We start from the raw sequence: 10,705 nt of genomic DNA, 5'->3' as shown, positions 1-10,705 counted from the left end.
CTCCCCCGCCAGACCCGCTGCTGCAGGGTCTGAACGAGGAGGGCAGAGTGATGCTTGCACGGCTGCTGAACTTCTCTGAACTCCAAAATCCCGGGGTTTTCGAGTGTTAACCCGGTTCTACGGCATCACGGAAAGCTTAGGAACCTGGCTAAGGACGGGCTGGGGAGATCCCTGGTAGGAATATAAAGTGGCACGAGTAGGAAGCCTGTGCTGAGTGCTTTGCTCAGGTTGCTCAGGCTTCTTTGTGGAGAAGCTGATGAGATGTGAGGGATGGGATGCAGGGGTGTAGAGGCTGCTAATGGATGGTCAACATCAACTGGGACAGACCCATCGGAGAAGCGTCAGGCTCCTTCAGTGTCTCCCTGCTGGGTGTAAATTGCAAACCTTTTTGTCTCTTTCTCAGCTAATGCCTTGAGTGTGTTTTGCAGTGAAAGCGTCCCAGAATGGGTGCACGAAGTTATCCGGCCCATAGCAGCAGAACTGGAGTCCATTATGCCACAACCTTTTGCAAAAGAAATTCTAGGACTGTGCAAAGCACTGGGAATAAGTCTTGGAGATGGAGTCCTGCTTAACTTTGCCTATGAATCAACTGCGTAAGTATTTGGTACTTACAGAATCTGGTTGAAACGGATGTAGAGGCTAATTTTAGTTCAGCGTGGGAGAACACACAGAAAGTCAGGTGAAGGCGTGTGGCAGATGTACGTTCTCATGTTCAGCTGGAAGGTTTCCTTCTTATTAGGCCGTTTGTATCCTGAATTGAACAAGAAACACAGAGCAGTATTGTTACTGGTTAATAAAGGTAATGTAGCTGTACTGTTTTTGTGTATATATATCCATGTAAACATAGAAAAGTATGAAAATAATTGCTGCTAATAAGGGAGAGCTATCCATTCAGAGTATTTGGGTTCCCTTATCTTTTGAAGATCATGTTATGTAATCTTTTGCCATTTAAATTGTTGTATTTCAAAAGGAAACAAAAAGGAAACTAGAAGAATTAGTTGCAACATAATTAGCGTAACCATTAATCTGAGATAATGTTGTTTCCAAACTATTCTCTGGATGAATTTTCGCAATGTCTACAAATGTAACTCTTGGATTTGCACCATGTAAAATGGATGTAGTATCTCGATGACAGCAAACAAAACCTCATTGGAAAAAATACTGTTTCACTGTTTTTTTTTCCCCTAAAAGCATATGCAGGAGAAAAATACTTGATGTTGCCTGTGGGAATCCTAAAAATATTTCTTTGTTTAGGTTGTAATAAAAAACATGCAGAGAACCAGTTGTACAGATTTAGATTATTATTTTTCTTAACATGTGATATTTAGTTACAGTGATCCTTCCTTTTTGTAGTAAGGATTACTATCAGATAAAGTAGTCACTTAAATGCTGGCTTTCTTAGTATTTACCAGGGGACACTTACCATTCTGAGCCCTAGTAAGGTCCACAAAATTTCAAGTTTCTCAGCTCTAGATACTAAAGAAAAAAACAGCCAGGAACAAACTACTTGTCTGCAACATTTTTGCCTTTACAGTTTGGAAAGACAATGCTATGCATCACTGGAAAGGCAAACTCATAGCTCCAGAGAAAATAAATTCTTAATTCCCTGCTAATTGAATATACTTGATAAAGCCTGTTTCAACAAAACTAAAATTGTTATTAAAAAAGGAATTTCAGCACACTTCCTGCTCTAGAGAAGAGGTAAGACTGTTACTGAAAGGGCTGACATTCTGACAACAGCTGATGACCTTGTTTGAACTTCTTAACTAGTTATCATTGAAAATATAAATGGGGTCCACATTGAAATGAAATAATCTATAATTGTCAAAAGGAAATCCAGAATGTTTCAGACTGATACTCTGTGGACACCCCTGCATGTCAACTTTTCATCTCTATTCAGAAAAGAAGTAAAATGAAGCCATGAAACTTTTCCTAATTGGAAATGCTGCTTCCTACCTGGTCTGTAATACCTGACCTGGTGCGGACAGTAGTGCAGCTTTTGACTTTCTGAGCCAGGTGGGATCTAATAACTTAAATATTGTACCGTTTCATCTCGTTAGGTTCTGTGGGAAAAGACTTTCCCTTATGGACGTGATGTATAAGTTGTCAGAATGTCAGCGTTGTGTATTTATGCAGAGCTTCACTCAAACCTTCCTGTCCTATTTTTTTTTTTACTCATTTTGAAATCAAAAGCTGTAGAAGGATAGGCTGACGTTATTCTCTTGGGTTAGGAAGCATAAGTGTTCATGATATAATGCAACTCTTACGTGTACGCTTAATAAAACAAGTAAAATATTAAGTAGAAGACTTTGCAGAAGATGGATTCGGTTACTCCCGAAGTGTTGAGCTAGTTCAACTAGACCATAATATTGAAAGCGTTGTCATAGCTTTTCCTAAAATAATTCTTTCTCCTTTTTGTTTGTGAAGGTTCTGTACTAGCATTGTTGCTCAGGATGCCAAAGGAAACATTTACCACGGTCGGAACCTAGATTACGATTTTGTGGATATATTAAGCAAGATAACAATTGATGTGCAGTTTATAGAAAGCGGGCAGGTATGATCTGTGGTTAACGTGGTTGGGTGATGCTCTGGGATGGAACAGGGTATGATCATAGAGCTGTGTAGGCAGCAGGATTTGTTTTAGGAATGTGCTTCCCATCCCAAGTTTACTGGATTATTAGAGCACCACAGTCTCTCTCTAGGAATGAGGGATGAATGCTGATTTTCTTTGCTTTCTGGACGTACAGTTTGTGGTGATAAAGTGCAACAAATAGAAGAACATAATCTAATATCTCCAGATTGTTATTTGGAAGGAGATGTTGAAAGAAGAGAGTGTTGCAATATTAAAAAAGAAAAGAAATATTAGAGAATATAGGAAAGAAAACAGCTTTGGCAGGGACCATTTCTAAGGCTTTTTTCTAAGGTTGTGTTAATTTTTGTGACCAATGTGTGTGTCTTAGGTGAAAATTTCCAAAAATGAATTAGCTGCTACTGCATTCCTTGTTCATTAGTCTGTTTTGCAAATGGAAAATTATTTGTTTGGCTCTTGTTCTCCATTTGTTAACTTTAGCAAAACTTTTGTAGCAGTTGTTAATGACCATTAACAAATTAAATGCAGTGACTTTTGGTCCTCAGTCTTTTTATAATTTACTTTGCAATTTTTACTGTAATTTAAGGCAAAGTGTTTTATAGCAACTTATATATGAAAAAAAGGAAAAAAATACAGGATGCTCCTTCAGAACATTGCTTATATTTTATGAAGTGTTCTGTTCCAGAATGCTAAAATCCTGCTTGTTTCCTGGTTTCAGGTAGCATATCAAGGCACCACATTTCTTGGTTACGTAGGCTTATGGACTGGACAAAGTCCACGCAAGTTCACGATCTCCGGTGATGAACGAGGTAAAATAAATCCATCTTCCACGCCTGACGTTACGTTCACTATCACAGTTGATTTGTTGCCTGCTCTGGCCCTTCTCTCACATTCTCCCAGAGCAAAAAATATGATTCAGGTTGCCAGGAAGGAGCTGAAACTAAGTGACTTCCCCACGCCTCGGGGTGAAAGTACACATGCTGCCAGCTGGCTGCTGCATAGGAAAAAGGCCTTGGTTTGTCAGCATAGTGTCATCCAAGCTCGATAAGTCTCAAAGGAGATAGAGAATCTGGGGAAAGACTTAAGAGACAAATTCATGTAGCCTGTGGAGGTGGCAGAGTCTGGGTCAAGATAAAAAGATGCAATTATATATAGTAAACTAACAGCTGCTTTTCTATGTCTCTGTCCCCATAAAGCAGCTTGAAAGAAAGGATGGGAAGAGAGGTGTAAGACACACAGACCAAGGGAAAAGGCAGCAGGGCTTGAGAGGATGCATGTGGATACTGTGAAGGTGGATGAGGGAAGATCTGGTAGTAGAGAAAAGCTGAGAGATGTCACTACTGAGAACTAAAACTTGAGAATAGAAAGGTTTTCAGCAGTTAGGAAGGGTTGCTGCCTTTTCCATCTGAAGGGTGCTTCAGTTTCACAGATACTGATGGGTATGTCCAGCTCGGAGCTTGGGTTTGCCTCTTCCATCCCTTCTCCCCCTCTTAGTTCTTTTGAAGAAGCAGACACTTCTTTATTAGCTGTTTATTAGGACTGTAAACTATATAGTCCAGGTTAGGACCAACATCTAAAATAAATGTGTACTTTTCACTTGTGATGTTGGTAGGCTTTTTTCTTTTAATTAGACAATCTTTTAAAAGTTGTTTTTAGATGCTATGCAAATACTATTCACTGTATAGATCATATACATACTAATTACCTCCATGAGTAAGGATTCTTCTGTGGAGCATGATTTTGATTCCTCTTTCTTTTGTTAATACTGCCTTGTTGTGCCTAAATATCCACTGTTTACAGTGATTGCTGCTTTATCTGCCACTGTACAACTGAACTAAACATTCAGGGAAATGAGCATGTGAACTATAGCTGGAAAGGAGGATGACTTTAAATTAGGGTGAAGGTCTGTCAGGTGACAAGCATATTGTTTCTGCCAGTTTTTTCTGGGTTTGGCATATGAATAATTATAAACCCAACCTTCTCTTTTTCTTAGTTATCACTACCTCATTTTTAGCTGTTTCATGATTTCTGTGTAATTCTTCCTGTCATTGTAATTTAAGTAAGATGAATAATGAGATGATTAATGCTCATATTTAAGATGACAGATATAGACTGTTCTATCATATGAACAGACCTGCAATCCTTTTGGAAATGTGTGTTATTAAGTGCTACTCCTCATCAGTCACCTTTACTCTTCACTGCTTATCATTCAGCTATGATTAAAAACCGAGCAGCTAGCAAGTTGTCAGTACTGAAGGGAATGCAGTAGGTTGTGATTGAAATTGCTAGCACTGGCAAGTTCTGAGAGAGACTGTGTGTTCTCTCAACACTGTCGCTGATATTTGTTTTCCACTGTACCTCAGACTCCCTACCAGTTCATGGCACTCTCTTAAGGCATTGGTCACAGGAATATTGTGCCTTTCAGAAGACACCAGAATGCTAAGATAACAATCACTCCTGTCATTACAAGTCTGAGATGCTTTCTGGAAAGCTGGGTTTTAATCCAGCTGCCCTGGTTGAACTTCAGTTGGGATTACTCTGTTTGTTTATATATATCAGCAGTTTTACCTGGATGTTATGCTCTTTGTTAGCCCCTCTCCTGAAACGTTGATGTTTTATGCTGGTAACATAGCTGCCCTGTTTCACTGAGGATTGAGCTTTCTGTGGTACTTTAATCTAAAATCTAACGATGTAGAAAACTGAGCATTTGAAAAACAAGTTTAGTAAAATGGGGGGTTTACCAGGGTACGTTAGCCTGGTTATACAGCACATCCTGCACATTCTATCTATAGATACCAGTAAAGTAACACAGAAGAAAAGGAGTGCTATCAGCATTCAATGTTGTTCAACAGTGTCAGTAAGTTGAGGATGGGACAGAGGCTCCAGCTGCTTTCAAGTGGTGTGTGCTTTGTCAGTGCTGTATAAGTTCCCTAAATTGGATGTTTTTATGATAGTGGTAAAGTGAGAGAATTAAAGAATTGATTGCGCTGCTCTTTGGTAGTGCAGTAGAGGGAAAGGCTGCAGAGCTAGAGATGCGACACGGAGAAGAAAAGAAGGCAGGAGGATAGATTTCACAGAGCATAAGTAACATGCATGTATAGTAATTTCTCTTTTCTTTTCCAGCGGGTGGTAGATGGTGGGAAAATGCAATAGCTGCTTTCCTGAATCGGAATTATCCTGTCAGCTGGCTTGTCCGAGACGTAAGCGCTCCCAGTTATTTCCTTGTATTTCACATTGTGATGTCATTTGTACTTACCAACTCCTGGTAAATTTGATGTTCCAACTTCTAATTTCAAAGAAAATTCAATAAATTGCTAAGTAAATGCATTTCTTAGGAGGGGACAGGCATTGTCCTCAAATGGTCATTGATGTGTATGAGAGAGACATTTCCAGTCCTTCAAGGTAGGAATCTCTAAATCAATACTCAAAGTCTATTGAGAAGCTTTGAGAAGACTTCCTTCCTAGGGGGTATTTCAGGGAGCTAGGATTTGTAATTCAACAGATTGAGGCACCTGCACTCTTAGATGATTAGTATCTGATGCAGTGGTTATTTTGCACTATGTTCGATCTGTTACCCTACTAAAAATGCAGAGTTCAGTGATGACTGGCAGGAGTTAGACTGGTATTTTGTATAGCACATTTTATTAATATTTTGTTAGGGGTACTACCAAGATAAAACAGTTTTGTCTGCTGCTTCTCAGATTCATGAGTTACAGTAAATCGGAATTGTGTGGTTTGTAGGTAAACTCTCTGCAGAACTGAAACGTCTACTGGAGATCTTATTGTTCCTGTTTTTTTGAGTTTGAGGTGTGACATGAGGCTGTAACTCAGAACTACTAGCTGCAGCGTTGCTGTCAGAAATAATTATTCTCCAGGGCTTTCCCTATCTTAAAGATTTTGGTTAATGCATGTTCTCCATATTTGTTTTCAGTTCCTGCACAGCATTCACTTTTAAAAACGTACTTGAGTAGGTTGTGGCCCTGTGCTTGAAAACAGCAGCTACATTGGCTGTGGTGGAACTGGCAGTTTGTGCCGAGTTAGTCACCTGGTTATGGGAGGAGAAGCCAGGCTTGCTGTAAGCAATGCCTCTGCCTTACCACTGGCACCCAAATCCTCTTAAACTACTGGCAAGACAAAGACGTGGAGAGGGTTTTTTTCCCCCCTTTCATCCACTTTAATCTATACCATTGTTCCCATTAAAAGACTTTGCTGAGGATTGAATTTGCAGAGTAGGGACGTGCCTCTGTTGACCATAACATATATGTGTGTGTATATATATATGTGTATGTATATTTACTGTTTTTTTTAATATTTGCAAAGCTGTGATGAATGAGTTCATTTACTAGTCACATGCATTTCATGTTTATTTGCTAGTCAGTTTGGAAAACTGTTTTCAGAGGAATATTTTCAAGTAGCGCTTTACAGTCAGTTGCCATTTTCAAAAAAACTGAACCTTTTGTTCTTTTTAAGATGTCCCAGCGCTCGTTTTTGTGCTTGACTGTGTTCTGTGACCTTGATTTCACTGTCATCTCCTTTTTGCATTAGACCCTGAGCAGAGCAGAGGACTTTCAGTCAGCTGTTCTCAGACTAGCGGGCGTTCCCATCATTGCTGAAGTTTACTATATTGTAGGAGGTGTATCACCCAAAGAAGGCATGGTCATAACAAGGAATAGAAGAGGGCCAGCAGATCTCTGGCCTCTTGATCCTTTAGGTGGAGCGTAAGTAGAAAAAAAAAATGGTTTATTTTGTTTCTTTATACTCCCTCCTGAGGGATAGGCAGGGTTAGTGACACGACTTTCTTAAGAGACACAGTTTCATCCCTTACTAATGCCTACAGCTGGACAGGGAAAGCTTGAAAGCCTCTGAAAGGAACCCCAGTCCCTTTTCTTTGAGAAGGAATCACCTTGTCAGGTTGGGGCAGTCCAGGCTGGAAAACGCATCTCTATGTGTTTATTTTTAGCCAGATTCTAAAGGAGACAAGACTTGAGGGGTTTTCCTGTCTGTCTGCCAAGTATTGCACCAGTAAATTCAGCACTTCCAAATTAGTATTGACCCAATGTGTTAGAAAGGTTGAAGGGCCAAAAATAACTGTTTCTATGAATTTTGTGTAATTAGCAGCTTAATAGATGAAGGAGATACTGAAGAGTTGCCCTGCAGTGAAAAATGGCACTTAATGACCATGATCAGCCAGTCAGTACTGGCTTGGCAACAGCCAGATGGCCTGTTGGCGCCAGGCACTCCAAATGGGATGCTGCAGGCTGTGTTGTACACATACCCAGAATCCTTTCTCTGATCTTTCTTTTTTGTAGTCAGTAGTAGTTTTGTCACTGGCACCACCAGGACTTCGGAGGTCGCTCCTCTTTCCTTTGTGTTCTGTAGTTTATGATAAAGGCTGCTGTGTGTATCAACAGAGGATCCCTTGGATTTGGAATTCCAAGACACAGAAAAGAGGCTTTGGAGGGACTTTTTGTTCCTTTTGGCAATACAGAGATATTTATTCTTGTCCTTTAATGTTTGCCTGTTGTTTGCTTTTATGTTTGTGTGTTGTGTTATAGGTGGTTTCGTGTAGAGACAAACTATGACCATTGGACCACCCCTCCTCCTTTTGATGATCGAAGGTAAATTTAGTTTGGAGCTCTGTGGTGAGGTAACACTTCTATTTGCAAAGAGCTTAGAGACTTGGGTGTTTTCTTCTCTGAGCTGGTGTTAGCTTGTTGAGCAGGCAGCTTGTTCAGTTTCTGTAATGCTGCTCAAAAGGGAACAGATGAGGTAAGGACTGATATTCACATATGCCAGAGGAAGGTCTGTGTGGCATTGAATGGCATAAAAGATGAGGAATCACAATGATAAGGCATGTACCAAAAATTTCCCAATGAAGGCAAGTTTAGTAAAAGTGAAAGGATTTAGATTCACAGTGAAAAGATACTTGAAGGCATTAGGAAGGTGTCCGCAGACATCATACAATAGAGTAGCTTTGGCAATATGAAAGTAGCTTCAGTCACACAGAACTCTGGATTATTTTAGGCCAAAAGAAGCATTTTAATGCAAAGGGATTTAGTGAGAAACTTTTCACATTGGTTCTTTGTAGCCTTTGGACCACTAAAGTGTGTTTAATGATACTGTGTTGTTTTTCTGCAGAACTCCAGCCATCAAAGCTCTCAATGCTACTGGGCAGCAGAACATAAATTTTGAAACGCTCTTTAAGGTATTCCTTTTAAATTCATGTAGAATTAACGTATTTAAAAGGTATTCCTTTTAAATTCATGTAGAATTAACGTATTTAAAAGGTATTCCTTTTAAATTCACATAGATTTTGACTTAAGATTCTTTTGCAAAGCAGAAGTGCAACTGCATTTTTGTCAGGGATTAAAAGCTGTGCAGGGAAGGCACTGTGACAAAGGTATACTGCACAACCATGTCTGGAGAGATTAATACTGATGAGTTTGTTAAAATGTTTCTGAACTCCCTTGCACTGACATTTCATAATAGTCTGCCAATCCAAGTGGAAAGAGCAAGAGGTGAATCCCATCACCATCATCTTTGTGCAGTTCCTAATTTGAAGCACAATTATAAATATTGCAGCAGGCAGATGAAGTGTTAGACATGAGTGATATTTACCAGTTAGTTAAATGTTGTGTATTTCAGAGGGTCTTTAAAAAAGATCTTTGTGAAATGGTCTGATTTAAAAAAAAAAAAAAAAAGCCAGCAAGAGAAATCCTTGACTTTCCATTATTCCTTTCCATAATTTCATCCTACAATTGTTTCTAAATAGCCTTTTAATTCCCTCTTCATTAACCAAAATGACAACTCTTCAATCTTTCTGTACAGGTGTTGTCAGTGAAGCCAGTCTTAAACAAGTAAGTATTGGATTTGGAGATGTTAATCAGTGCCTCCCACCATGCCTCAGGGCACTTGAAAATAAATAACAAACTTTCTGTGCATCTGTCTGAATATCTTGTGGTTTTCCAGCTTAGATTTCTGCTTGTGCACATGGCATTCTGTTTTCACTTCCACAGCTCCCTTCCTCTTGGGTCTGCTGCTCTAGCCAAGAAAGTTCACTTTGTTAGATTCAGTCTGGTAACGAGAAGTTCCTTTGTAGTGGTGAAACAAGTGACTGCTTAGAGGAGCAGCTGGATTTACTGCTGAGTCATTTGTGCCTTTCAATTTTGGAACCTCTAGATTTGTGTTAACACTGCAAATGGTTTTTCTCTGGAGTTTCTGATGTAGCCCCGCTTGATGTGTAAAAAGGGAAAAAAAAAATAAATGGGGACAAAGCTATTAGGTTCCATTTATTGGATTTTTAAAGAGAGAATTCAGTATACTGTTATTGTTCTGCATTGTTCCACAAATTGCACTTTTGCAGGTTATCCTGTTTTGTTTTACTTCTATATGGAGCTCAGTATATTCTCTGGATCAGCTGTCTGCATTAGAGCTTGGCAGTTGCTTCTCCACACTTAATACCATCAATTCCTCACCTCTGATTTATAAATGTGAGGAAATTTGGAAAGAAGATTATAACTGTATGACTGCTAAGATCAGCAATACTAATTTTTAAATTCGGTGATCAAATGGATGCTGAAGTACAGTGCCTTTATGTACTAAGTGGGGGAAAAAACCCCTAAAAATTTGTGCCAGCAGCCTGCATTTTTCTCAGTCTCTGTCCCACTTTTTCTAACCCTTCTGTACCTAAGCAGAACCTTTGTTTCCACTAAAATTTGTTCTGTTGCTCTTTAGTTTTATAAATTAATCTTCTTGCCTTTGGAATGTCACATGCTCATTCTTTTCCTCTTCCCCTACCAGTAACACAGTGTATACCACAGTCATGAGCGCTGCACTGCCAGATAAGTACCAGACATGGATCAGGACTGTGAGGTGAAGGGGGGTGAGTAGCTTTCTAGTACTCCTAGCTACCTGCACTTCAGTGAAAATGTCATCTGAAGAGTGACTGAGGGACAAAGCACTGCAGTGGCACACAAGTGACCTAGGCTGAATTCCTGATTCTCTCCTTGGTTTGCTTATTGACCTTGGGTAAATACCTTCCCTTGCTGTTTGAGATAGAAGTATTGACTTTCTTTGCAAAACCCTTGGAGATTATCTTGGGAAAAGTGCTTTATC

The 10,705-nt window shown here is 39.5% G+C and overlaps 1 protein-coding gene across 1 annotated transcript; it reads left to right on the top strand.

Annotated features, from left to right (window-relative positions):
• Positions 1 to 403: 403 nt before the first annotated feature.
• On the top strand, positions 404 to 10,466 carry NAAA (N-acylethanolamine acid amidase; the record flags this gene model as incomplete). Its single annotated transcript, XM_010170819.2, has 9 exons — positions 404 to 593; positions 2,428 to 2,554; positions 3,309 to 3,399; positions 5,714 to 5,790; positions 7,136 to 7,308; positions 8,146 to 8,208; positions 8,729 to 8,795; positions 9,419 to 9,447; positions 10,391 to 10,466. Coding segments are annotated over 9 exons (893 nt in total), but the record flags the coding sequence as incomplete, so codon positions are not given.
• Between the last annotated feature and the right edge of the window lie 239 nt (positions 10,467 to 10,705).

The sequence above is a fragment of the Antrostomus carolinensis genome, unplaced genomic scaffold (assembly GCF_000700745.2).
Source record: "Antrostomus carolinensis isolate BGI_N321 unplaced genomic scaffold, ASM70074v2 scaffold16286, whole genome shotgun sequence".
NCBI classification, from domain to species: Eukaryota; Metazoa; Chordata; class Aves; order Caprimulgiformes; family Caprimulgidae; genus Antrostomus; species Antrostomus carolinensis.
This window is presented reverse-complemented; position numbering and strand designations above follow the sequence as displayed.